General features: G+C 59.8%; 2 protein-coding genes across 2 annotated transcripts in view; one reads left to right on the top strand and one right to left on the bottom strand.

Moving 5' to 3' along the window:
• Nucleotides 1–7,784, bottom strand: part of CFAP99 (cilia and flagella associated protein 99) — a 36,987-nt gene extending 29,203 nt beyond the window's left edge. Inside the window, exons 1-2 of the mRNA XM_039232105.1 lie at nucleotides 7,678–7,784; nucleotides 104–231 (exon numbers count right to left, since the gene is read on the bottom strand). Of these exons, the coding sequence (XP_039088036.1) occupies nucleotides 104–214 (111 nt within the window). The 5' untranslated portion in view covers nucleotides 215–231; nucleotides 7,678–7,784. The remainder of the gene's footprint in view (nucleotides 1–103; nucleotides 232–7,677) is intronic.
• A 683-nt stretch (nucleotides 7,785–8,467) lies between these two features.
• The window catches only part of ZFYVE28 (zinc finger FYVE-type containing 28), a 112,291-nt gene continuing 92,790 nt past the window's right edge, over nucleotides 8,468–27,968 (top strand). Inside the window, exon 1 of the mRNA XM_039232154.1 lies at nucleotides 8,468–8,514. Coding sequence (XP_039088085.1) covers nucleotides 8,476–8,514 — 39 coding nt within the window. The 5' untranslated portion in view covers nucleotides 8,468–8,475. The remainder of the gene's footprint in view (nucleotides 8,515–27,968) is intronic.

Here is a 27,968-nt window from a genome sequence, read left to right as displayed (position 1 = left end):
GACGGAGAGCAGCTGTTGGGAATGAATTTGATGTCGTTTCCTAGAAAGTAGCTCCTAGGTGACAGGTGTCCCTGGCACGCCTCCCGGCCAGCCCCGATCCTACCTGCAGGGCGGCGGATGCCAACTCCAGGAACTGCCCGGCGCTGCACTTCTCAGCCTTAAATTTGTCCAGTTGCTCAATCACAGTTTCAATGCATTTTCTGTAGTAGGCCATCTTCCCAGGGCAGGACCCTAAGAGCAAACCACTCCAGGTCACACCCTCTACGACCTCGGGGCTGTCAGCTCAGCAGAGCCTTCATCACTAGCTGGAGCCTGGGGCCTCTCACACTGAGGCATGTTAGAGGGAGAGAGGGACCCCGGCGGGGGAAACCCGGGCCCATTCCTGCATGCTGCCCTGAGGAGCCCACCCCCGGCCCCCGGCCCCCACAGATCCTGGAGGCTCCCGGGCTCCCTGCGTGGCCCCAAGCCCCACAGCTGTGCACGGGTGGGGAGGACCCCTGTGAAGGTTTATACAGCAGGTCTTGCCCAGGGGGGTAGGTGGCCTGATCCCAAACGGCCGGGGCAAGAAGAATCCTCAGGTCGCCAGGTTCAACACCCCTTTTTGTTTATTTTTAAATTTTTAAAAATGTTTTATTTTGAGAGAGACAGAAGGAGTGAGTGCGAGCAAGGGAGGGTCAGAGAGAGAGGGAGAGAGAAAGAATCCTAAGCAGGCTCCGCACTGTTAGTGCAGAGCTCCGCACGGGACTCAAACTCACAAACCATGAGATCATGACCCCAGCGGAAACCAAGAGTCGACGCTCAACCAACTGAGCCACTCAGGTGCCCCTCAACACCCCGATCTTGAAGGTGAGGGACCCAACACCCAGAAAGAATGCACAGATGGTAAGTGGCCAGATCTCATATGGGCACTGAACATTCCAGACATTCCGGAAACATACCAGCTCCAGGAGACCAGCTGGCCCAGAGCCCCTCTCTGGGAGACCTTCGAGGAGCTGCTAGGGTTGGGGCTACGACCCCAGGAACTGGTTCTAATAGGAGACCCCAAATTGCTCACAGGGGGGGTGGCCAGGCCCGTCAGAGGCTCCCTCCCTGCCCCTCTCTTGTTCCATGCTAGTCGAGCAGCACCTCTGGGCTGGTGTCTGTCCGGGCACCAGCTGTTGGCAAAGCCAGGCTGCTAGCGCCCTGGGGACAGCGCAGGCACCCCTGCTGTACCCCCAACAAGCTGGAACGGCTCCAGACAGCAGACCCCAGGCCTGGCCCCCCCAGACCGGAGACTGAGTGAAAAACACCCAAAGAGCCGCCTACACCGTCACTGGGGCCCCCAGCGAGATGGCCAGTCCCAGCCAGTCCGGCCCGTTGGCCGAGTCCCCTACTGCCTTCGAGAGAGTGGGGTCCAGATGCCACCAGACCTTCAGAGAGCCTCTGACACAACACCCTGAACAGAGACAAGGGAGAAGCAGAAGCAGATGGCGGTTAAAACGCAGAAAGAGCGCCTAGGTCACCTCCAGAGGTAGGAGGCACGGTGTCCGAGGAGCGAGGAGCAGTGGAGGGAGACAGGGTCCTTGGGAATGAAAACACGGCCATAAGAATATGAACAGAAGGGGTGGAGGGTAAAGTCGAGAACCCCCCCCAGGGAGCACAAACGGCGAAGACCCAGAGTACGAGGGAAACCCCAGAAACCCGGCCCGGCCTCAAGGTCCGAACCCCACGGCTGGCGCTCCAGAAGGGGGGGGGCGGGGTCACGGGACAGCGTCCCAGGGCTGAAGCACGGGCGGGTCACCCTGTGGACGGGGCTCTGGAGGCAACAAGCGGCGCAGGAGGGGACAGGGCTGGGGACCAGCCTCAGCTTCCCCAGCAGGGAGCCCATTTCCAACCTGGAAAAGACAGACAAGGCCTGCCCCCCGCCCCCGAGAAGGGAGCCCGGAAAGGGGCAGACAGGGGACTGGGAAGCAGGAGCACTTCCGGGGGTGACGGAGGGGGGGGGCAGGCTCCGCTCCTGCCCTGCGGCGGCACACCTGGGCGGCTGGTCCCTGAGGGGGCGCTGGGGGCCCAGCCCTGACGGTGCAGGGACACAGCGGCGGGAGCCTCCCCTGTGCACGCGGCACGAAAGCCCTCTTGGAACAGGGAGATGCCCGGCACGGGCTTGAAGCCCTGACGCCCCGCTCAGGCCTGAGGACCAGCCTCAGGAGTGACCGAGGTCAGAGGTCAGCGGTTCTGCGGAGACCAGAGCTGCCGCAGGAGGCGAAGGCGAGCCCCGCAGGGGGCAACAGCGGTGACCGAGCCCTTATTTCCACACGGATCCTTGCCCCAAGGTGGGCAGGAGCCATCGGTGCTGAGTGAGCCAGCTGCGGGCAGGACCCGTGAGCGGTCGCTGCCCCCGGGGCCTCCTAGAGCCGGGTGGGCTTCGGCCCCGGGAAAGGGCTGGGGACCTGCCCGCGGGCACCGAAAGGGGGCGCTCATCGGTCCGCGGGGTCTTCGCCAGGGCCACCCACACCAAGCCGGAGCGCGGGCCCTGGGGTGCGGGGTCAGCACGGTGGTGCCGGGCGACCTGCTTTTGCTCCTGCGTGCGGCCAGGTTGGTGGCATCGCCGACCGTGGACACACTCACTGACACTGGGCAGTGGGACAGGCCGCCGGGGCGCAGGCCTCGCACCACCTTCTGCAACAGAAGCAGCCCGGTGTGCAGCTCCAGGGCAGGGGGCCGCCGGCTCCCTCCCCTCTCCTCTGCCTGGGCAGGGTGGTTGGTGGGAGCAGGTCCTGACCTCGGGCGCAGGCGGGCAAGGGCGAGGCCGCGCATACCGGGCGGTCCTCCCGGCCTGAGTCCCAGGTCTGCTGGGCAACCGGGCACAAGTGACTTAACTTATCTGAGGGCAGGAAGTCACAACCCCGGCAGCCGGCGCCCTGACCGCGCCGCCTCCCCTGGCCGGGCTTCTGCCCTGCCCCCAGCCGTCCTGATGTGCCACGGAGCGAGGGCGTTGCTCACCACACGGAGGGGCCTCCCTTGGTGTGGGGTCAGTGTCTGCCGGCCCGCGCCTCGGGGCTCTGCCTGGGGCCTGGCCTGCACCCAACTGGGCATCCCGGGACGAAACACCGCCTCTGCGAGAAGCTCTGGAAAAGACCGATTGCAGTAGTTTGCAACCTCTGCCCTGGAGGATCTGATTTTTCCCAGCCGAGTGCAGCTAATGGACAAAGGGACATTGTAAAGGCCACAGAAAGTGGTGCCCTCCCCCCAACACCCCTCATCTGGCATTAGAGGCCTCGCGGGGTGGGAGGGGGCTTGGAAGCTGTGAGGCCGGCAGGCTGCCCGTGGCCCCTCGGGATGAACCCTCATCGTTGGCTATTTGCGTTCGTGCAAACCCTTCCCCCTTGGCCCCGCGTCCAAGAGGCTGTTGGACGTTTCCAGGTGAAGGTCACCCGGTCTGGCTGCTCCACGGGCCGCAGACCCACTCACCGGGTCTCCCAGGCCTGGCCCCCGCCTTACCGCCCGGCACAGCCACTGTCCCTCCAGTGTGGGGGACAGGCGGGAGGGCCCGGGGCTTCGGCCCGAGCTCTGGCAGGTGGGGTATGTGGCCCTGCCCCCCCCGAGGCGAGGGAGGTCTGGGGAGCAGCGGCCGCAGGCAGGGGAGCGTCCTCCCACTAAGAGCCGTCACCAACACATCGCCCACCTTCTCAGCCCTGGGGGACCCAGCGGTCCTACGCCTCCGCAGCCTGGGATCGCGGTCCCGGGGCCTCTTCCCGCCTCCCGTCCGGTACCCCAGCTCCACCCTCCCCGGCTTCTCACTGGCTGACAAGCCTCTTCACATGCATCTCCTGAACCTCGAACACGCCTCTGCTCTCTCCAGCGAGCTCCTACGCATCCCTCAACACCTGATGCGAGTATCAGCGCCCGTGGAGCCTGCTTCCTCCTCCCTTCGCGCTTCCCTTCTCTGTGCCTCCTCTGAACTCATCCTAACCTGCGTGACGCACTGTGAGCACCCGGCTCGGCACCCTGCTGTGCCACCTCTGAGTCCCCGCCCTTAACCAGAGCTGGTCCCCAGCAAGTGCGCAGAGATAATGACAGAATGTAAAACTGTGCAGAAGGATCAAGTTGAAAGATGGCTTTGACATCCAGAGACAGGCCTACCCAAAGATTGTATTAGCGCTTTAACATTTTTTTAACGTGTATTTATTTTTGAGAGAGGGAGACAGATTGTGAGCAGGGGAGGGGCAGAGAGAGAGGGAGACGCAGAATCTGAAGCAGCTCTAGGCCCCCAGCTGTCAGCACAGAGCCCGACGTGGGGCTCGAACCCACAGACTGTGAGACCATGACCCAAGCCGAAGTCAGACGCTTAACTGACTGAGCCCCCCAGGCGCCCCTAAAAAGCCTACTTTTATAGAAACAATGCAAAGGATGCATTTTTTGCCCCCCCCCCCTCCCTGACAGGCACTTGGGGGCCCTGCCCTGGGATGGGCGTTGGCCCTTGACCCTACCTTTCTGCGTCTGCTCTGAACACAGCTCTGCCTGGAGGAACCAGATACGGTCAGGAAAAGCAATCGGCACCTGCTGTGGGTGGTGAGCGTGGGCGGTCTGCACGTGTTTAGTGGCTTCCCTGCCCTCCCTCCTGTCCTGGAGCTGGAACATTCCGAAGAAAGGATGCTCCAAGAGGCCCTTTGGTGATGATGTAAGTCCAAGAAGAGCCGGAGAGGCAGCCAAGCCCTGCCCCCAATGCAGAGCGGGCCTGGACGGAACAAACTGGAAGAAGCAACCCATGGATGAGCCAGGTGGAGGGTGGAGAGGGGAGTCTGTGGGGGGCTGTGGGGAGTGGGGGTTCCTGGGGAGCCGAGGTGGCTTGAACCCTTGTCCCTGCCAGTCTGGTTCGCTGCCAGGCCCGAGGGTTCCTCCTCCGCACCCCACCCCGGCACAGAGCGGCTGCTGCGCCAGGAGGGTGGAAGTCAGGAAAAGAGACAGTCCTCTGAAATCAGCCTGTGAGCTTAGTCGACACAATGACATTTTCGGGTAGGAGACAGGTAGTAAAGTCATCCGATTCTGATATATGCTCTTGGCACCTCAGCTTTGTTTAGAACAAAGGGGGTAAAACCAGATATGTGGGAAATGGTATTTAATTCTCAAGATTTAACTCCACTAATCAAGACCTGACTGTCTCATATCTAAGGAAACTTTAAAGGTGGGCTGGACCAAAGCTTCTCTTTTCTTAGCAAATCCTTTATATACAGAAATGAGATCACAGGCAATTTAAACTCCATCAGACACAAACCAGTTCAACACCCTCAACCACTAGAGAGGCTTCATTACATAGATACCAAATATGTGTTAATTAACATATATTCTTTTCTAGGCTTTTAATTCTGAGTAAAAGTCTCCTAAGGATTTTTGCCAAGTCATGCTCTGACGGCTTGTACTTAACGTATAGACCCACACAGCAGGTTTTGCTGGTTGCGTTTCAATTTCCACTCTCCCTTTCCTCCTGAATAGCAAAACACAGAGTTTTGCTTGGGTTTGTTGCCACCCAACTGAAAGATGACATTTCCCAGCTTCCCTGGCAGCGAGGTATGCCCCGAAGTGCAAGGGTGTGAGACTTCTGGAACATCTCTCTGAAAGGGAGAGACTTATACTCTTACACTTTTTCCCTTTTCCCTCCTGCTGCCTGGACTCAGGAAGTGATGGCAGGAACCTAGGCAGCCATCTTGGACTGTGAGGAAACATGTTAAAGGTGGCAGAAGAGGAGGCTAGAAGATTCCAGGTCCTTGATGACTTTTTATGGCTGTTATACCTTCCAGGACTGGCTCTCCATTGACCTCCTTTATGGAAACATAAGTAATCTTGTTTGGGCCTCTCTGATCTTTCGATTATTCATTACACGTAGCTGAGCATAATCTTAACTGATACACCCACTTCTCTGAGGTCAGGCCTCCTCCTGTGCACAGTTTCAAACTGGGAAGCGTAGGAAGGAAGCCTCCAGATAGCAACAGCAGCCCCAGCCTTGGAGAGGCCACAGAGAACAGTCCACCAAGCGTGTACACGGAGTTCTCAGGAGCAGCGCTGGCTGGGTAGGAGCAGGTCTCCCGTGGGAAGATCGAGAGTCCACTTGGACACACTGAATTTGAGGGGATTTGTTAGACTTCCACTGGCAAAGAATAGGTAGAGGGGTCTGCAGTCCCTGGGCGATGTTCAGGCTGGGCATGTAAGCTTTGGAAAGGTCAGGAGAAAACGGGGGTTTATCAGACCATGTGACCACAGAAAATCACCCAGGGAAGGAGTAGATAGAAGAGATTCCAAGGACCAGGGGCACCAGTTAACTCAGGCAGTTAAATGTCCAACTTCGGCTCAGGTCATGATCTCACAGTTCATGGGTTCGAGCCCCGTGTCGGGCTCTGTGCTGACAGCTCAGAGCCTGGAGCTGCTTCGGATTCTGTGTCTCCCTCTCTCTCTGCCCCTCCCCACCCACACTGTCTCTCTCTGTCTCAAACATAAATAAACATGAAGAAGGAGAAGGAGAAGGAGAAGGAGAAAGGAGAAAGGAGAGAAAGGAGAGAAAAGAGAAAGGAGAGAAAGGAGAGAAAGGAGAAAGGAGAGAAAGGAGAGAAAGGAGAAAGGAGAGAAAGGAGAAAGGAGAGAAAGGAGAAAGAAAAAGGAGAAAAGGGAGAAGAAGGAGGAGGAGGAGGAGGAGGAGGAGGAGGAGGAGGAGGAGGAGGAGAAGGAGAAGGAGAAGAAGAAGAAGAAGAAAAAGAAGAAGAACCACCAGGGACTGAGTTCCCCGGCTTTAGTGTCGGGAGGCTGGGAAGCAGAGGACGCCCCCGCCAAGAAGACCGAGGAGGCGCCACCACAGGAGAGGCAGGGAGTGAGATGTGTCCCAGACAACTGAGAACGGTGTGTCCGGCTCAGCTGAGCTGCCTGCCGATAATGGTTCAAGGAAGAGATGGGGCTGAGCTCCGATCACTGGATTTAACAACATCGGGGGCAAGGATGACGTTGATGAAGAACTTGGGAGAGGGACTTGGGTGAAAATCCGATCAGAGTGGGCTCAGGAGAGAAAAGGCAGGAAGGAATTGGAGATAAGAGGCTATTGGGGGTGTGTGCGCAGGCAACTTAGGGGGCAGAGCGGGTGTGGCTACTCAGCAATGAACATGGCCCGCCACCAGCACACACAGGAATCTGGGAGACTCGCGCGGCCTCACCGACTCCGGTCCAGAACCACCGAGCACGCAGACTCCGGGCCGCTGACGACAGGAGCCTCAGAGAACACATTCTCTACCAGGGGAGACGTTACTTCCATTTCCTGCAGCCTCTTTGTGCCTCAGTTTCTTCCGCTGACGATGGGAATTTAAAGTGTCTTGTATTCAACACATGTTTTTAGCTCCCTGCTTGCCACATAAGTAGGTTCTTAGATTCTGGTGATTATGGATCCAAATTAGGGCACCCTTGGGGGCAGTAGTGAACATGGGTGAATACTTTTTAAAAAACACTGTTTTTTGTGACAACAAAACAAAACAAAACAAATCAAAAAAACCCATTAACTTTAATCCAGGAGCTGGGAAGAAGGCCAAAATTAGCGAAAGTGAGAAGATGGGACGCAAGGCGGATGAGGACTGAGCACGGGAAGTTGCTGGAAAGAGGTGCCGATGCGGAGGGGACGCCCTCCTCCCGGCCGGGTCCCGCCGGCTCCCTTCCCCCTCCTACCCGCGGGCTGGCTTCGTGGGCGCTCCTGCCGCCAAGCCTTCCGTCCCACCTCCACCCGCCGCCACAGCAGATGGCGGGGCCAGCGGGTGCGGCGGGGCTCCCGAATCGCGGCGGGTCCCCCACTTCACTTCTGTGCAGCCGGGACCTCCGCGGCCACCCGGGCAGGGGGAGCTCGCGCCAGGGTGCAGTTTGGGCGTCGTCACCTAGCAACCGGCTGCACGCACCGGCGGGAAGACTACAAGCCCCAGAATGCACAGCGCCCGCTGCGCGGCAGAGGACGCCGCGCCCCGGGCCCCGCCTCCCCCCAACGCCCGTCGGGACTTGTAGTTTCTCGCCCTCTCCGGGAGCGCCGGGTCTCCCTCCGGCGGGGAGCGCGCCTCGGGTGGGGCGCGGCACGGCGCCGCGGGATTGGGCGCCTCGGCTGCGGGCGAGCGGGCAGGGGGCTCGCGGCGCGTCGGCGCATGTGCGGCGCGCGGCGCGGTGGCCGGCGAGGCTCGGGGTGTCAGTGAGGCGCGAGGAGCCGGCGCCCCGGTGCCCGCGTCCGCCCGCGCGCCCGTCCGTCTGCAGCGGGGCCGCGGGGCCGCCCTGCGCGCCGCTCGCGGAGCAGCCCGGGCCGCGCACCTGCCGCGCGCACCTGTCCGCCGCCGTCCGCCCGCCCCGCGCCCGGCTCCGCTCGCGCCAGCCGCCCGGGGGCCGCGCGGGCCCGGCCCGGCCCTGCCCCCGCGTCCGCCCCGCGCCGCAGCCGGGCCGGGCGCAGCGCTGCGGAGGCGAGGGCCGCGGGGCCGGGCCGGCGCGGCGATGATGAACAGGTTCCGAAAGTGGCTGTACAAACCCAAGGTGAGCGCGCGTCCCTCCCGGCGCAGACAGACCGCCCTCTCGCTGGCCGCCGGCGGCCCCCCCGCCGTGCCGGGACCCCTGCGGCGGGCCGCGCCCCCCCCACCCCTTCCTCAGCCCCATCCAGGGGCGACCCTGCTGCCGCCGCGCTCCCGCCGGGGCGCGCCCGGCCCCCGCTCATCCGCGTTCTGCCTGGCGCCGCGCTCGCCCCTCGGGGTCCCCGGCCCGCAGCCGACCCCCTCCTACTTCTGCGTCCCGGAAGGACCTTTCCGTCCCTGCTCCCTGCACCGGGGTGGATGGGGGGGGACTCCCTCATTCCTCTTCTGTCCGTGCCCGTTATCCTGGGCCCGAAGTGTACCCCCAGTGTCCCCTCGCGCTCAGGAAGAGACCCCCGCCCTGCCTTCCCAGGTTCTGGAGCAGACCCCCACTTTCCTCTCCCCTGGTCCCGGGCTGACCCCTCCTCCCCTGTGTGCAGAGAGGATCCCCCTCGCACGGCCCCGGCCCTGCCTTCCCGAACCAGCACTGACCCCTGCCCACCCGCGGGCTCCCGAGTGCAGGACGGGGAGCCCCCTCGGCCGCGGGGTCGGCGTCTCGGCCGCTGCGCCAGTCGCACTGCGGGCGCGGCGTCCCCGCCGGCGGCCCGGCCCGTGTCCGCTGTGGCCCGCGGGGCTCAGGGTCCGGGCTGCGGGGCACTGGGGTCTTGGCTGGGGTCTCGGAGGCGCAGTGTCACTGACCGACCCGCGGAACCCCCTGCTCCCCGCGAGGCTGACCACTTTTCTGGACGCGGCTTCCCCGCCCTCTCCCCCTACGTGGGTGGTCTCTCAGGGTGGGGGTTTCTTTAAGTCCATGCCCTCCCGCTGGGCCCGTTCAGGGGAGGCAGCGGGTCTGTTGGGGAGACCGGGGTCCAGGGGCGGGTCCAGGGACCTGAAGGGCTGGCGCTCCGTGGCATTTGGGGTCGAAGAGTTTTCCAGAGTGTTGGGCTGAAGGCTTAGGGTGCCTGCGGTGCCCTCTGCCCCGCCTCGGCCTCACCCAGAGGATTCGGCTTCCTCCGTGTGGGGTGGGTACAGCCACCGCTCCAGCCTCCTTGCCCTGTAGCAGCTCCTCATCCGAGTGACAGCGGCTCGTGGGACCCTGGGGCTTCCTGGCTCCCTGTCGTTTGGGACCCCGTCCTTGGCCGTTTTCCACCCAGCTGCTCCTCACTGCAGTCTCCCCCAAGGCCAGTCTGGGTCTTCCTGGTCCTGCCCGGGTTGCCAGGGGGAGGTGGCAGCCACCGCACAGGATGTCTGTACAAAGAATGGCTTTTTGTTTGTGTGACTTTTGTCTCGGTTAAGGAAAAATCAAGGCTACTCGTCCAAAGGTCATATCTAGGGTGGACAGCAGCGCTACTTTTTCAAGGTGTACGCTGGCAGAGGCCGGCAGGGAAACGTATCACAGGTCAGGCAGCTTCTGGTTATTTCCAAAAACACTTTTGTCAGGAGTCCAGGTTCCAGCCGAGGCTCTGGAGTCGGCCTCGTTTCCAGGATCACCTGTGTTTCGTTGGACGGGGAGGAAGGGGAAGGGTGGGCTCTCTGTTTCCTTAATAACGGTATAGATTCGGTTTAGAGGAAAGTCTTTTAAAAGTGGAAAACACTACTGCCCTCGAGGTTGTGCCCCGGGATGGAGAACGGTGCCGCTGAGCCTCCCTCTCCAGGTGGGCAGCTGCCCTTCCAAGGCAAGTCCAGGTGCTGACCCCGGCTGGGCACCCAGCGGGTGGATTAGCCAGTCGTAATGGGGCAGCCCAGAGCCGTGGGGGGGGGGGGGGCAGGGAGGGCTGGCGCTTCGTCTCAGGTCAGGTTGTCTGATATTTGTCCTTGACCCTTGGACTCGAGCCACGTGTCTGTCTGAGACCTTTGCGTCTGGTCGTGGCATGGTGCTCTGCAGTCAGCGTGAGGTTGGGCGGGCTCTTGTTTGAGATCTGTCTTTGGAGTTCAATATCTTGATTGTTCGAAGGGTTGGAGTATAGTAGGTCACCCCAGTAGCTTTTCATTTTTCAGACCAAAGCTCAGACTTTTGTCTTGGATTGTGAATTGAAATTTATGTTTCCCTTACGTGTCTAATTTAATCCATTTGGGACAAGTGAGCACAGAGTCAGTCCTGGGAAGATTCCGGGCTGGGGGACCAGAGGTGTGAGAGTTAGCTGGGGGAGGGGGGGTGTCAGGGGAGATGGTTGCCTGCAGTTACGATTTTTTTTTCCACTTTGTATTTAGACAGATACACAATTCAAACTGCATTCTTGATTTAATCCCTGCTTTGGTCTAAAACTGGACACCAAGCTTCTTGTTCATTACAGTGCAGTGGAAAATATTCTGAAGCCAAAAATATTCATTGTTCTTGCAGTTCTAAAAAGTATTCAGTAATGCCTTAAAACATTCTGACACTGAAAACTTTGGGTATCTGAACCAATAATAACTACCTCAGTTGGGTAAAAAAAAAAAACCCGTTGATGTATAAGATAGTAGTTTAACATTAAAATAACATTACCCATCTCTCATGTTTCCGTTTATTTTCTTCAAGGCCATCTTTTAAACACTATCATTTTTCTTCATGTAAAGCGTTCAGGATTTGTCAGTATTACCCAGACTCTGAAAGCTGGATGGGAAAGGAATGTGTGGGAAAGCTTAGCCTGTCCTTCTTTGTGATGTTGGTGACAACGCTTTTTTGGCTTTTGTTTAGGGAAAGTCCTTCCAAGAAAGAGTAAACTTTAAAAAGGTGAAACTACTCCTTTTGGAATAGTTGGTGTCTTTATTGGAAACAGAAGTGTTAATACTGGTGTTTCTTGCTGGTTTGTTGACGCCTGGTCACTGGGCGAGCGGGCGGAAGAGGCAGCCGTTGTCCAAGGGCATCCTGATGACGGCATAGGTCAGATTCGTGTTTTCCATCTTTGAGGAAGAATTGATGGGTGGGTAGGTGATACTGTCCACTGGATGGGGGTTGCCATGCTCAGCCCTGCGCCCCATGGGGCGCTTCCCCATCTGTACCCCCAAACCAATCCTGGGGGTGAGTCATTAACATTCCTCATAAATACAGTGCTTTAGTGACTGACGTTTCTCTGGGAACTGTCAGTATCCTGGGTTCAGGCCAGAGATGAAATGGCCTTCTCCGAAGCCCAGGTAATGTGACGGGCGTGTGTGCTTTTTGTAAGAAGGGCCCTTCGAGCTTTGTGAGTCCGCCTGAGCGTGCACCCAGACAGGCTGTTTGACACCTTAACCCAGTGTCAGCGGACCAGGGGGTCTAGAGCGCTGTCCACGGTCCATCCTGGTCTCCAGAGTCCCAGGCCACCTGGTCACGGGTGTGGAGCTGGCCCTCTGTTCCTTGACCACCTGGGGGGGGGGGAGCGGGACCCTGGAAATGCAGTAGCAGGTAGGAGCCCTTCAGGTATTAAACCAGCAGGTCACAGGGCCATGGGAAAGGCCTGGGTTTGTGTCTGGAGGCCCCGGATGCGCAGAGATGTTGCATCCCTAGGAGACCCGGAGACACCCAGCAGGGCATCAGCAGCCCCAGGCCGCGGGAGGGCTTGCAGTGAGGCCGGTGAGGCGGGTCGTCTCCCCTCAACCTGGGTCCTTCTGCCCCTGGGTCTGAGAGGGCGGTCTCAGCGCGTGCCTCGATTTCCCTGCTCTGCTCGCCTGGGAAGCAAGCTGCCAACCTTACGTACTGTGCTGAACCCCGGTGCCGGGTATAGACACTGTTTCAGGAGCTTGGGGTTTCAGTGAACGTCTAGCCAGGCTGCGTTTCCAGCTGATAAACTCGGAGTGCCCAGCTGCAGCCAGGCCGTCTTTGCGGGAATGAACAGACTCCCCTCCAAGGTGAGCTGCTGGAAAGCCAGTGTTCCAGAAAGCCTGGCCACACAGGCTGTGCCGGGGCTGAGCTCCCTCTGCCAGCAGGCGCCGGGCCCAGAGGGGGCTCACGGAGTCCTGGGAAGGTTGCTCGCAGGCAGTGCTGAGTCACAGCAGGCTCTCTGTCATCCCTGAATTCAGAAGGCACGGGCCCCTCCCTCCCTGCCACCCCTCCGGGAGAGCTTTCCTTCCGATGCATCAGCACTTGGAGGCTGTGGGCAAACAGGAGGGCCTGAGAGGTCCCCATGCCCATCCCTGAAAGTGGTTTATGGACTCTACCGGGTGGGGTAGGGAGTGACTCAGTGGGAGGCTTCGCTGTGTGTCTGTGTGCGGGCCTCACACGCCCAGCCCTGTGCCACCGGCCTTTGCAGGGCCAGGGAGAGACTGAGCGGCTAACGGGTGGTGAGTGTTGTTTTCTGTGCCAACTCTGATGTCATCACTTCGGGTCTGCACTTTACAGTCAGAGCAGCGGACTGACGGGAAGCGTTCGTGATGGTTTCTGATAAATGGGCACGTCACGGGCCGGGGGGTCTTGAGCTTTGCCTCACTGATCTCTGGTCTCAGAGTCCAGCAGGCAGCGGGGTGGTGGGGAGGGAGCCGCTGTGAACCGGAGGCCTGTTAGGTGATTTCATTCTACCTTAAGAAGGATTCAGGATGCTTCTTAGCTCCTAGAGCTGCTGGGAGTCCCCCGAACAGAAGATATGCTTCTTTTAAACGTGTGAAAATGCACTCCTAACGGCCTGTAGATGACTCAGCGGTCATCTGCAGTGTCTGATGGCAGAGCCATGGTTTTACCTTGTTTGGGTTGACAGCGCTGGGTGGCCGCGTCTCCTAAGTGGCGTGCCACGTGCCCAGCGAGGGGGAACGAGGTGAGCGGGGTCTCCCTGGGCCGTCCTCGCTGCCTGCTCTGGCAGAAATAGTGGTGAAGCTGCAGACAGGGCAGCAGGCACGGGGCCTGGGTGGGAATCCTCCCCGTCCCCTGTCCGGCCCCGTGCCTCAGTTTCCCTGTTTGTCAGGTGGGTGTGACGGGGCCTGCTGTGTGGAATTTCATCATCTCTGTCAGAAGCGCACAGGAGCGGCTCAACAGACGGCTGCAGTCCATGTGCGTGGCGCTCTTGGGAGTGGACTTAATACAAGACCATGTGTGGAGCGCTTTAGGGAGTCTCAGAGGCCCCTGAGGCTTTCCAGTTCCTTCCAGGTCATTTTGAGAGTGAAAGTATCTTTTTTAAAAAGTTTATTTATTTTTGAGAGAGAGAGAGAGAGAGCGAGGGAGAGGCAGAGAGAGAGGGAGAGAGAATCTCAAGCAGGCTCTGCTTTGTCAGCTCAGAGCCAGATGTGGGGCTCGAACCCATGAACTGTGAGGTCATGACCTGAGCCGAAATCAAGAGTCAGATGCTCAACCGACTGAGCCACCCAGGCACCCCAGGAGTGAGAGTATCCTAAAAGGTGCCCCCTCCCCACCTCCCCTTCTGCAGCATGTCCGGTGCTGAGTTGCTGGGAACAGGCCTGACTCAGGGTACTTCGGGCATTACAAATAATGGCAGTGATGCGTAAGAATGATGCTGCCCCTGCGCCCTCCCCGGGCTGAGATGCTGCCGTCTGCCTCTCGGGCCATCGTCCTGTGTCCTCCATCACCCTCCCCCCCCCACCCCCCGCCCCCAGCTGGAGCCTCAGGATCCAGGCAAGGACTCCAGAGCCGTGGGGTGGCCAAGGCAGAGGAGGGGGTAGATCTCGATCGGCGCTGAGGTCGTGGGGGTGCTTGTGAACATTTGCTCTACCTCTTTTACAAATGAGCTCTCAGGGACGGGATGTTAACTTGTTGGAACCTTCACAGCCTGGAGGAGGGAAAGCCGGATTTGAACTCAGGCCTGATGGGCCGCAGAGCTGGAATAGCAAGCGCGGCCGCCCTGAGCTGTGTCCTGCCTCCTGGAGGAAGGAACTGAAGCTGTCCTCAGCGTTTACAGGAGTCCCGTTTGATGAAACAATTGCTTTTGTACTTTTCACAGTTGGAATAAAAAGAAACTTAGATATTGATGGGCAATTTAAGTGTTTGAAGGAAGAAGACAAAAATGAATGGATTTTTTTCTTTTTTGCTGATCTGAATAGATAAAGCAGAAGTAGAATAGAATGTTTCATATTATGGTAATTTATGTAGAGCAGTTGGGTAAAATGAATGGGAGTTTTTTTTCTTTCTTACAGTAAGTATTTTGAAGCTCTTCCATTTCTCCTTGTTTTGTGCAGGGTGGAGGCAGGGGAGCGTTGGGGGCACTTCACGTGGGGCTCCCATCATGGCTGAGGGGCTCTGGGAGTCTCCCCTCTCTCACTCCCCTCACCTCTCTCACGATGGCCACCACTGTCCCCTGGGTGCTTGGGGAAAACGGGGCAGTATACCTACCCCTGGGCGGGGGGTCTTTGGGGCAGCTGTTTTTTGGGTGTTTAGGTTTTGAGAATGTTTCCTATTATTTTTAGGGATATTGTAATTACAAAAGAAGTTTGAAAGTGAATCAACTACTTCAGTGTTGGATGCGTTGCTTTTTTGAGGCACAGAGGGAGAGTGTGAGCTGGGGAAGGGCAGAGAGAGAGGGCGACAGAGGACCTGAAGCAGGCTCTGTGCTGACGGCAGACAAGGGGCTTGAACTCATGAACCCCGAGATCATGACCTGAGCCGATGTCAGAGGCTCAACAGACTGAGCCACCCAGGCGCCCCCAATGCCAGGTACATTTAAGAGTCGTATCCCCACGTTTATAGCGACATTATGCGCAACAGCCGGAAGTCGGAGGCGGCCCAGGTGTCCGGCAACAGCGAATGAGGAAATGAAGTGTGGTCCGGCCACACAGCGGAATCTTATTCAGCCAGGAAAAGGAGGGGACTTCAGTTATAATATGGATGAGTCTTCGTCATCATGTGGCGTCTGGAAAAGCCAGACGGGAAAGGCCACACACGGCACGATTCCGCTTACCCTGCTGTCCGGGTACGTACAGAGTGGCTGGCGGGGGGGAGGGGAGTGACGGCCGGAGGGTCCGCGTCTCCTTTTGGGGCAACGGACAGGTTTTAAAAGTGGAGCGCGGTGGTGGGCACAGCACTGAAGAAGATGGTTCGTTGTGTCTCGGGAATTTCACCTCAATGAAAAAAGGAATTCAGCCGTTTTTGAGAGTTTTTTTTTTTGAGAGTTATGGCATTTTTTTGAGATAATAAAGGGACTTTTCTTGGAAGGTCAAGAGGCGCCCAGGGTCGTGTTTCCTCAGGGCCTTGGCACCCCGAGGCTCTTTGAAGCCACGCCTGCCAGCCCCCACCGACTAGGGCCAGCTGGCCCTGGGGTCCCGCTGCCCCTGGGGGTGACCCACTCTGCTCCCAGCCCGTCCCCCGCCCTGGCAGACCCGCTGTTCTGGGGCTTCTGGAAGGCAGCGGCGGGGGTTCTGTGTGCGGATTTCTGAGACCAGGCCGCAGCCCCTGTACTGCTGTGTGTGGCCCTCACTCCGGCCGGGGGCACCGGGAGGGGGGGGCACCGGCGGGCGGCACTGGCAAGGGCAGCTTCAGGGCTGTCGGGTGGGCCGGCCAGGGGGCCAGGCCCCGGAGGAGCTGGGGTTCCAGGGACAGACGCAGTCAGCGGAGGGCGCGGGGAAGCCCCACCAGGCTGTGCGTGCGTGCGTGAGTGTGCGTGAGTGTGTGTGTGCACGGGCGCCTGTGTGTCTGTGAAAGAGGTGCCGGAAGGAGCAGGGGACCGGGTGCAGGTCACTGCACGTGATTACGGTCATGACAGCATCAGACCCCTCTTGGGGGTCCCCCCAGGTCTGCAGGGGGAGGGAGTAGATTCGGGGGGAGAACGGGAAGCCGGGGCTGGTGACGAGACCTGGCCGAGGCTCAAGCAGGGTGATGGTGGCCGGGACTCTGGGATGGAGAGGCCCGGCCAGGGGGTGGAGGGGTGCTGTTTGCTGGGCGAGGGTGCAGGGCGGGCCAGTGGGCGGGGGGCCTGGGAGCTCGGGTGGGAACTGCGGCGTTTGGGGTGCCCGTGGAATGTCCACGTGGACGGGGGCCCTGGGTTCCACGCGGTGGGCCTGGTGAGGGGGCACCGGCCGCTGCGGGAGCCCAGGAATGCAGAACTACCAGAAGGGTGCTGGCCCCAGGGCTGAGAGCATCGCCCTGAGAGCCAGAACAGTCACCCCAGTTTGTGGGCCACACGTGGGTGGGGCTCGTCTCTCCCGTGCCCTCCGTCGTCTGGGTCGCTCTCTGCATGGCCCCCCGTCCCCCAGGAGGCTGAGGGTGGGGCTCTGCATGGCGGTGGCGGTGCCCCAGCGGGAGTGGCAGGGCCCCCTGAGGCCGAGCCCTGAAGTCACGGGCATCTCTTGCTCCCTCTTGGAGGGTTCGCCGTGTTCAGGGCCGGCTGGTGCCCGGTGATGGTGGGGGCGCGGGGCCGAGGGGTGTGCGCTGAGGCGTGGGGGGGGGAGCATGGCGCCGGGGCAGGGGCTCAGGAAGGGGAAAACCCTACCCTGCACTGCGTCACCGGGGTGCCTGGCAGAGTGAAACTCACCTGTCCTGAGGGGCCCCCCTGCCGTGCCTGTGACGTGGAATTTGTGACATGGAAAAACATTAAGAGACTCGCGAGAATGAGGTGTGGGGATGGAAAGCTCACGGCGACGCCAGGAGCCCGTGGAACTACCAGGAACGAGAGGATGAGTTGTTGAATTAAAAGCGAAAACCTAACCAGCCTCATGCAGGGGTGAGGGCTTCACTCTGAGGCTCGAGAAGTTCACGGGCAGGCAGGGAGGGTGGGATGAAGGTCGAGGTGCATCTGAAGGACGAGGCTTCCCAGGCGCCAGCCCAGACTCCGGGCCGGGGCGGGGTGTGGGGGCCCTGGGGAGCCGGGCTTGCTAGGCTGCATCAGCACAGGGATGAAATGGAAGACGGTTTTAGATGAAGACAAAAGTGTAGCCGCCCCCGAATCCTTGCTGCACAAGTCCTGGGAACTGTATTCCAGAAGGAAAATCAGAGTCGGGGGAGGGCGTGGGAGGCAAGGAGCTCACGGCACGTCGATGCAGCAGTTCTCTGTGGAGCGACAGGAATCAGGGCTTTGGGCAAGAGGAGCCCCCCGAGCTAGGGGATTGGACATAGTAGCCAGGGGCACCCGGTGGGGGGTCCTTGATGGCTCCCAAGGGGGCGTGAGGTGAGGGGACATCAGACCGTGATGTAAGCACATGAGTGAGCCCAGGGTGAGCACCAGCGTGCTCCTTACAGAAGGAGAAACTTCCAGAGCTGGAGAGGGACGCGGGAATGGAGGAGATGCAGGCAGTCCAGTCCCAGCGCCCGTCCCTGCTGGAAGGAGGGGCGAGGCCAGCAAGGCAAAAGCACAGTAAATAAAAAGCAGACAGAGAAGCCACGGAAGTAATCGCGTTCTATCAGCAGTTTCAGCAAATGCAAATGGGGTGAACCCCCGGTCAAAGGCAGCTGTGTGCCGCGGGTAAGGGGTGCCCGCGGAGCCCGCCGCAGTGGGGCTGGAGGGAAGGCCACAGAAAGGTAGGCAGGTGATTAGCAAGAGCAAGGAAGGGAATCCACCAGCTGGAGGTACATAGGCTGCAGCGTGCTTGAGGCCAGCCTCAACTGGCCTCGCCCTACCCTGGGGGCCGGGGACCGGGGGGCTGGGGCGGGGGGGGGGCTCTCAGAGGAAGGCCTGACTGCAGAGCCTGCGAGGGAGGGAAACAGGCGGGGGAGGGAGAGGCTAGGTCTTGATGCAGTCTCAGGGACCCTGAGGCCTTGCGAGCTGGCATGGCCCTTCAAAGTGGCCTTGAGCTGGGTGAGGCGTGGGGCGGACAGGTCGTGGTCAGGGCTGCCCCCGGAGGGGCCCGTCCTCAGCTGGGGTCCCGGGCGGTGGGGGATGAGCTTTCAGGGAGAGTCACAGAACCCCCCCATCCCATCTTCCTCAGTTTCCTCTTGCTGGTGTTGACCCCTCCACCCGCCTTCACAGCGAGAGCTCCTCGAAGAAGGGCCATGGCTGGTCCAGCAGCTGGCATTGCTCAGTATGTGTTTGTCAGGTGGACTCGCGCGCTGTGTAACCGGAGGTGGATTTGAGGATGTGCACAGCCTCCACGTATTAGAGGAAGAGGTGGTCGCAGAGCTGAATAGGACCCTTCCACCCAGGACAGGCCACCCCGTTGGGCGTCTGTCACGTTCTGTGGTCTTGGCTTCAGCTCTGAGAGGAAGGAACGAAGGGCAGCCGTGCGCCCTGGGACAGATCGTGTTCTGGTGGCCTTGTCCTTGCGGGACTCCCTGCCGACTGTGCCCGTGAGCCCCCAAGGAGCCCCTCTGCTGTTGGGACAAGTGTGCCTCACCCAGAGGCCAGCAGGGGCTCAGGATGGGAGCAAATGAGCCGGGGACTTGGGCTCAGCAGTGGGGGCCACCGGCGCCGGGTCTCCTCACCCGTAAGCTGAACGAGGGGCCGTAGGAAACACGAGAGCTGGCTTCCTGCCCCTGCAGCTGAGCCCTGGCCCCTGCAGGCGGCCACCCCGAGGGCCCTGGCACCCGGCTGGTGGGACAGACTGAGCGCCAGAGAGCCCAGCGGCCAGGCGTGCAGGGACCCGTCTCCAGGACTGTGGCCGCCGGCCCCTTTCACGCCCCGCCTGCATCGCTGGCCGAGGACACTTGCAGGTGCCCAAGTGCAGTGGGTTGTCTCCCCGGGATGAATGTCCCCGACCGGGAACCGGCGCCCCTGAGAATCCCCGGCCCCAGTGCCCCATGGAGAGCCTGTGTCCACACCTCGTCATTTGGCCCCAGGGACCGGGCTCTGCAAAGCCTGGGGGGTACCAGGGTCTGTGAGCCGCCTCAGTGAGGGCCGGCAAGAAAGCAGGTGTTTGCCAGGCTGAAGAGGGGCTGACAAAGGATCGGGCTGCGAACTCACCTGTCACAGACGGGGAAGGACCGGGGGGCGGCGCAGAACTGGAAAGGTGCTGGGGGCAGTGCTCCCTGGTAGCCGCTGTCCCACCCCTGCCATGAGCCCTGGGCCGTGGAGCCCCGAGGTCCGCGCAGCCCTGTTTGGTGGACGTCTTGAGACTGTGGATGGGGTGGGGGGGGACCCGAGAGGCCAAGTGGCGGGTTGGCGACGGGCGAGCGGTGCCGGGCTGGCCCCTCCTCTCCGAGCGCCGGCGGGTCCCAGGTGACCCTGCTGGTCTGCTGGCCTCTGCCCTCTGCTGAGACCACGGGTCGGGTCTGACCTGCTGCCCAGCATTACAGCTCAGTCCCGCAGGGGCCGGCGTGGCCCTCCCCCCCGCGCTCGGCGCCCCGTCCGTGTTCCGATCACGGGCTGGGTGTGCAGCCTCTAACAGGTGACTGAACTCTGAGGGAGTCTGATTGCTCTACTCAGACTCGGTCCAAGTTTTGTGCTCCAGGTTATCCTAAAATAGTCGGGGACTGTGGGGTTCGAGCCCCACCTTACCACGTAGACAAAAGCCAAAAGGCAAGCGGCGGTGTCAGACGCGAGATGTCACTCGTGTTCTGTGCACAGCGTGGCGTGAGAGGGCGGGGGCTTGCGGCTTCTCCCCCGGACTCAGACCCAGTGCCGGCCCAGCCCTGCTGTCCGCGGCCTTTCCCAGCGATGTGCTTGTGGGTATCCATCCAGCCTGTTGACAAGGCCATGATGGCCTTGTGTGTGTGTGTGTGTGTGTGTGTGTGTGTGTGTGGGTGTGGGTGTGGGTGTGGGTGTATTAAGTTTATTTATTTAGAGAGAGAAAGCGTGAGCACAACAAACATGTGAGGGGCAGAGAGAGAGGGAGAGAATCCCAAGCAGGCACTGCGCTGTCCGTGCAGAGCCCACCCGACCTGGGGCTCAGTCCCACCAACTGTGAGGTCATGACCTGAGCAGCGGAGCAACGGTCAAGAGTCGGATGCTTACCGACTGCACCACCCAAGTGCCCTTATACGTGTCGTTTCTTAAAAAGTTAGGTGGCGTTCGCATAACACACAGTTTACCGTGTACCGTGAATAGCTGGGTGGCATTCGTGTACCCAGCACGTGTGGAAGGAGCTGTGTCCACTGTGCACTCACCCCCACGCTCCCCCTCCTGCCCAGAGACCTCTAACCTGCGGTCTGACTGTGCAAATCTGTTCTGGGCATTTCGCACGAAGGGGACCATACAGCACGGCCCTTCCGCGTCTGGTCTCATGCACTGAGTGGCAGGTGTCAGATCTCCTTTCGAAGGATGAATAACGTTCCACTGTATGGGTAGACTACCTTCTGTCTGTCCGTCCGTCCATCTCTGGACTTTTGGGCTGGGTCCTCTTCTGGGTGGCTGTGAGTGAGGCTGCTGTAAACATTCACATACACGTTTTCCTGTGGGCACATGTTTTCATTCTGTTGGGCGGACACATAGGAATAGAATTTCTGGGTCACACGGGAACTTTAGGTCTGACTACTTGGGGGACCACTGAACTGTTTTGCCCGTTGTGGTTCTTGACGAATGGAGGGTGTGTCATGGAGGAGGGAGGGGCCCGCGTGAGCCACAAGGTGCCCAGATGAGGGACCTGTGGCTGCCCGGCCCGTGTGCCATGCCTTGGGGCCGCCCCAGCCCTAGTGAGCAGGGTGTCCCAACGGTGTCCCTGCTCGGGAACCAAAACAGACTCCTCGAGATCAGAGGTGGGGGTAGGTCTTCCGAGGTGGCCCCCCGCCCGGGCTCACCGGGAGCCGTGCTCTGCGAATCCTCCGAGGACCAGCATGGCGGAGTAGACCCCCCTCTGCGTGATGTGTCTTTCTCACGGGCTCGTTTCCACACCCCACTCTCCGTGACGGGGTGAGGTCCCCCGGATGGGAGCCGTGATCCCTCCTGAGCTCCCGTCAGAAGCGGGACTCCGGCACCCAAGGTGGCCGCGCAGACAGGTCAGGCTCCTTCCGGTGTAAGGAGCCTGAGAGGCGTGTGATGCCGTGGCCTCTCCTCATACACGCTCAACATGCCGGCCGCGGGGCCTCCTGAGTGGGGTCCTGCTCCTGGGGTGGGAAGCCTCTCCTGGGCATTAGCTGACCACGGAGGGGACAGGCCTGGCCACTAGCTCGGCCACCTGAGTGGCCACTTGAGTTCTTTATGAGAGGCTGATGGAAGGTAAAGTGAGCATAAACCATGGAAACAGTAGATGTCGGTAAATAGAGATGAGAATTTGCCACGAACTTAATCCTCTGTGTAGCTGCTACCAGTTTTGATATTCCCTCCTGACCCTCCCCACTGACACTTGCTAACGCCTTTCCACCTGCTCCTTCCGTTTCGCGTGTGGCTCCGTGGCTGCCTTCCCATGGGCCACCTCGCAGCAGGCCGTGGAGGCGAGGAAATGCATCGGCGGAGCAGCCTGGCTGCAGCGTTTCTTTGGCTGCTCCGTTTCGTCGGCTTGCCGACCCGTCAGGAGTTTTGGTGACTGCAGCCAGGGTGGGGCTGTGGAGAGGGCTTTGGGAGCAGCCCCCGCCCCGGCTCCTGGCAGGGGAGCGGTGGGAGTGAGGCCAGTGCCCAGCAGACGGAAGGCCCTGGCCCTTCAGGCTCCAGGCTGGCCTTCCAGATCGCAGGCCCTGAAGCAGCTGTTGCCTTGAAGCCTCACTGAAGACAGGGAGGAGGTGAAGGGGGCCCGCCCTCCCTGCAGGGCTGCCCCCAGCATGAAGCCCGCTCCCGATGCAGGCCCCTGCTCTGCCTCCGGCCCCGTGGCTGGCTGGCTGTCCGTCCTCCACTCAGGAGGCTCATCATCCATGTGGGGGGGCTGACGCCTGCTGTCCCCCACCCCTGTCACAAGCACTGGGATTCTAGCGTCACTGGTCACATGGGTGAGCTGAGCAAGTTCCTCCTCCGGGGTCGGATCTGGGACTTCAAAAGCTGGTAGCACTTCCCCCGCAGTGGCCTGTGCAACCTCGGTGCCTTTGTGTGTATCTTTTAAGGGAATAGATTGAGCCGGGGGAGGCCACAGGGGCCGCCGGGACCGCACAGCAGGGCTTCCGGGGGTTCGGCTGAGGTCTTTCTCATCAGGTGGGGACACGGGGAGGGCCGGGCCCCACCCTGGGACTCATGTGGGCTTGGAGCTGGTTTAGGAAGAGGCCCCGTGGAAGCTGGGACTGACTCTGACTCTGTACCCCCGGGACCTTAGAGCTTTACAGCTGGGGCCTCGGAGGGGCAGGGGCTGTGAGTGGGGGAGGGGATGAGGTGGGCAGAGGACGGAAGGCAGGACCTCAGCCGAGGTGCTCACTTCAGTTCCGGGTTTCTAGCTACTGGGGCCCAAACGTAACCCCTGGGCAAAGGTTACTCTGATGACTCCCCCGAGCTCTCCTTGGCCTTGAACCCACAGAGCCTCTCATAAGGGATGCTGGGTGAGGCCGCACTTAGTGGAAACCTGGAAACCATCTGTACTGCTTAGAAGGTTCTGGACACATTGCCCCAAGCTGTAGGGCCCGCGGCGGGATGAGGGGGGTCACTGTGAGGGTGTGACCTGGGGCTTGTGGGCCCCACTGATGGACCTGCTGTGAGGGTGTGTGGCCCGGACCCAGGACACGTGCCGGGTGGTGGGAGCTGGTCGCCGCGGCCCAGTTTTGCAGGCTGCGGCTGCTTCTGGGGGTTCTGGGACACTGGACCGACTTGGACCTCGGCTGAGGGCAGACGCCTTGCTCTGCATCCAGGTTCTGGCCACGTGGGCGCCTCAGGCGGGAGATTTGCCCCCGGGGCAGGTGTGGGCACCCCCTGTGTCTCAAGCACATAGTTGTGTGCGACTCAGTGCCAGGCATTGGGCCTTGGACTTGGCAGAGAAGACAGTGGAGGCCTAGCCTCCCCGGGACCTTGTTTCAGACATAAAGCTGGGTGCGTGGCCAGAGCGGTGGTTTCAGAGGGTGGCATGGTCGGGAAGGTGGGGGGTGTGACTGCCCCGAGAGCTGTACATTCCCCCCCTGGAGCACCTGCTGGGGCCCCAGCGTGCCATCCGGACAGCTTCATCTCCCAGGGGTTGGGAGTTGCCAAGAGTGTGCCCCCGGAGTGCCGTGTGGCTTCCCAGGCCTGCAGGACACGCATGAACAAGGTGGGCAGACTGGGGGGCCCGCTGACCCGAAGAGCAGAAGGCGGGGGCACAGGCTGAGGGACCTCGGTGCGTCCGGATGCAGCGACCGCAGACCCCCTCTGCACGTGACCCTGCGCAGAGACGCGGCCAGTGTGAGTTCCGGGTTCACCCCTGAGGGAACACAGACCCTGGGAAGGTAACTTTCTGGACCAGATGGTGACCAATGGGGGCCTTGGGTGGGGGGTTGACCCATCGGGAGTCCGTAGTCGCTCGGTTCCTGCAGGGGACAGGAGGGGGTGGTGACTCAGGACCCTGGGAGGCAGAGCTGGCATCTGCTCACACTTTTAAAAGCTTTAATGAGGCACAACATACATAATGCTGTCAAACTGTGTGCTCAGAAAATCTTACAGTGGAAGATTTTAGGTTATTTCACCACAATTAAAAATGTTTTGGGGGGGGCGCCTGGGTGGCTCAGTCGCTTAAGCGTCCGACTTTCGCTTAGGTCATGATAAAGGAACATAAGTTTAAATTATGGCAATAAATTCAGGAAGAAAATGGAGGAGATAAACAAAAAATTGTAAATGAATGAAATATGGGCAGTATGAATTTAATATAATGGTAACTTTGAAATAATCTACATTTATCTTACAAAGTCAGAATGAAGTTTTAAAAGTTATGCTTGTTTTTGGACAAGACAGCAAACTATCTCCCACCTGAGAATCCTGTCTTTGACAAAATAAGAGAATACTAAACCAGAAGATGGCACACCAAGAATGGGAAACATCCAGGGGCGCCTGGGTGGCTTAGTCGGTTAAGCGTCCGACTTTCGCTTAGGTCATGATCTCGCGGTTCGTGGGTTCGAGCCCCGCGTCGGGCTCTGTGCTGACTGCCAGCTCAGAGCCTGGAGCCTGTTTCAGAGTCTGTGTCTCCCTCTCTCTGACCCTCCCCTGCTCACGCTGTCTCTCTCTCTCTCCTAGAAATAAATAAAAACATTAAAAAAAAATTAAAAAAAAAACAATGTCTTTTATTCATTCATTTATTTATCTTTTTCTAATTTAAATCCAAGTTAGTTAAGCTATAGCGTAATAATGATTTTAGGAGTGGAATCCATCACTCACGTGCAAGGAGTGAATTCAGGAGTGGAATCCACCACTCACATGCAAGGAGTGAATTCAGGAGTGGAGCCGGTCACTCACGTGCAAGGAGTGAATTCAGGAGTGGAGCCCGTCACTCACGTGCAAGGAGTGAATTCAGGAGTGGAACCCACAACTCACGTACAAGGGATGGATTCAGGAGTGGAACCCACCACTCACGTGCAAGGGATGGATTCAGGAGTGGAACCCACCACTCACGTGCAAGGAGTGAATTCAGGAGTGGAGCCCGCCACTCACGTGCAAGGAGTGAATTCAGGAGTGGAGCCCGTCGCTCACGTGCAAGGAGTGAATTCAGGAGTGGAGCCCGTCGCTCACGTGCAAGGAGTGAATTCAGGAGTGGAGCCCGTCGCTCACGTGCAAGGAGTGAATTCAGGAGTGGAGCCCGTCGCTCACGTGCAAGGAGTGAATTCAGGAGTGGAGCCCGTCGCTCACGTGCAAGGAGTGAATTCAGGAGTGGAGCCCGTCGCTCACGTGCAAGGAGTGAATTCAGGAGTGGAGCCCGTCGCTCACGTGCAAGGAGTGAATTCAGGAGTGGAGCCCGTCGCTCACGTGCAAGGAGTGAATTCAGGAGTGGAGCCCGTCGCTCACGTGCAAGGAGTGAATTCAGGAGTGGAGCCCGTCGCTCACGTGCAAGGAGTGAATTCAGGAGTGGAGCCCGTCGCTCACGTGCAAGGAGTGAATTCAGGAGTGGAGCCCGTCGCTCACGTGCAAGGAGTGAATTCAGGAGTGGAGCCCGTCGCTCACGTGCAAGGAGTGAATTCAGGAGTGGAGCCCGTCGCTCACGTGCAAGGAGTGAATTCAGGAGTGGAGCCCGTCGCTCACGTGCAAGGAGTGAATTCAGGAGTGGAGCCCGTCGCTCACGTGCAAGGAGTGAATTCAGGAGTGGAGCCCGTCGCTCACGTGCAAGGAGTGAATTCAGGAGTGGAGCCCGTCGCTCACGTGCAAGGAGTGAATTCAGGAGTGGAGCCCGTCGCTCACGTGCAAGGAGTGAATTCAGGAGTGGAGCCCGTCGCTCACGTGCAAGGAGTGAATTCAGGAGTGGAGCCCGTCGCTCACGTGCAAGGAGTGAATTCAGGAGTGGAGCCCGTCGCTCACGTGCAAGGAGTGAATTCAGGAGTGGAGCCCGTCGCTCACGTGCAAGGAGTGAATTCAGGAGTGGAGCCCGTCGCTCACGTGCAAGGAGTGAATTCAGGAGTGGAGCCCGTCGCTCACGTGCAAGGAGTGAATTCAGGAGTGGAGCCCGTCGCTCACGTGCAAGGAGTGAATTCAGGAGTGGAACCCACCACTCATGTGCAAGGGATGGATTCAGGAGTGGAGCCCGTCACTCACGTACAAGGGATGGATTCAGGAGTGGAGCCCGTCGCTCACATGCAGTGCAACACCTGGTGACCCTCCCAACAAGGGTCCTCCTTGATGCCCGTCACCCGTTTAGCCTCCCCCTCCCCCCCCAGCAACTTCAGTTTGTTCTCTGTATTTCAGAGTCTCTTATGGTTTGTAATTAAAGCGACCTTGAAACAGCCTTATTGAGGCGTAACCGACATATGGTAAAGTGCGCATATTTAACGTGGACAGTCCGGTGGGTTCTGACGTTTGTGTACTCCGTGGTCCAGCCACCAGGTCGAGGTCGTGAACAGAACTGCCGTCCCCAGACGTTTCCTCGGGCCCTGTGCTCCGCCTCCTTGTCCCCTCCCGGCCTCGCCTCGCCCATCCACACGCCAATGCTGTCTGCTTTCTGTCATTACAGATCAGTTTAAACTTTCTATAAAGAAAAGGAAGGGCCCGCAACCAAGGATGGCTGTGAGGACCCCTAATCCTGCCCTGGGGAAGGCCAAATGCCCAGACTTGCTGAGTTTCGCAAAGCGTAACAATGGGAGCTTCTAGAAAGTCCTGTCAGCAGCCAGATGATGCTTTAGGAGGGTGCTGTGCACTGAGTCATGCCCCCCCAACTCCTGTGTTGGGTCCTAACCCCAGTGTGGCTGCATTTGGAGGTGGGGCCTCTAGGCAGGGACTCAAATGAGGTCATGAGGGTGGGGTCCTGTTGCTGCAGGACTAGTGTCCTTATGACAAGACCTGTCAGAAGGGCCTGTGCTCTCTCTGCCACGTCCGGGTGCGGTGAGGCAGCTGTGTGCAAGCCAGGAAGCGGGTCTCAGCAGGAACCGACCATGTTGGCACCTTGACCTTGGGCTTCCGGCTCCAGACCTGTGGGAAATAAATGCCTGTGGCTCCCGGTCCGGTCTGCGGTGTTCCGGTCCGGCAGCCCGAGCCGGCCCAAGACAGAGGTGGTGTGGATGTGACAGTTGTTGGGTGGTGTTGCTCCCGCTGTGAAGGGGTGCAGGCCCCTTTTGGGGAGAGAGTCCAAGTCCTGGCCCTGGCGGGTGTTGGTTTGCAAACCTGCCACCCTTTGTGGGGGGCCAGGGAGAAACTGAGGACAGGCTGCCACTCCGGGTTGTCAGGTGGCAGGCTTACTGGGCAAGGGAGCTTCCTCCTAGGCTTGTCCCAGACGCCACGGCACAGGGACATTTCTGTGCCCACACGCCAGACCTTAGAGTTCACGGACAGCCCTTAGGTGGGCTCGGTCTCTGCGCGTCACTGTCAAGGCCATGTGCTGGGGGCGGCCTCGGAGAGGCGAGGGAGGCAGAGTGCACATTCCAAGGACCGGGGGTGGCGGGGGCGGGGAAGCCTCTGAGTGCCTGCGTCCAGGTCCCCAGCAACTGGAGGTCACATCTTGTCCTCTGATGATTTCCTCCAACAGCTGGATTTTCTAAGTGCCCTGCTGTGGGATGGCCGAGCCTCTGTCTCCACGCAGTGCCCACCCTTCAGCAGACTGCACTAGGTTCCGTGGTGTGAGGCGTGATGGAGGGGTGGTGGTCCAAGAGAGTGGCAAGCCCCAGCCTGGAAGTCACAGGGAACGTTGGCTACATTCTCTTGGTCTTAGCAAGTCACAGGCCAGCCCAGATCCCAGAGAACTAGAGGGACACTCCACCTCCAGATGGGAGGGGAGGCCTGACGCACAGGGTGGGAGATGCTGCGGGTTCTTTATTATAGGCAGCCTGCCTCCCAATGCCGGGCACTGGATCTCCCCCCCAACCTTGGGCACTAGATCCCCCCTGTGCACTGGATCTCCCCTCCCCCCTGTGCACTGGATCTCCCTCCCCCCGTGCACTGGATCTCCCCTCCCAAACCTGAGCACGGGATCTCTCCTTCCCCTTGTGCACTGGATCTCCCTCCCCGCATGCACTGGATCTCCCCTCCCAAACCTGAGCACTGGATCTCCCCTCCCCCCGTGCACTGGATCTCCCCTCCCAAACCTGAGCACTGGATCTCCCCTCCCCCCGTGCACTGGATCTCCCCTCCCAAACCTGAGCACTGGATCTCCCCTCCCCCCGTGCACTGGATCTCCCCTCCCAAACCTGAGCACTGGATCTCCCTCCCC

This window comes from Hyaena hyaena, unplaced genomic scaffold, assembly GCF_003009895.1.
Source record: "Hyaena hyaena isolate Hyena2069 unplaced genomic scaffold, ASM300989v1 scaffold_63, whole genome shotgun sequence".
In the NCBI taxonomy this organism is placed as follows: Eukaryota; Metazoa; Chordata; class Mammalia; order Carnivora; family Hyaenidae; genus Hyaena; species Hyaena hyaena.
This window is presented reverse-complemented; position numbering and strand designations above follow the sequence as displayed.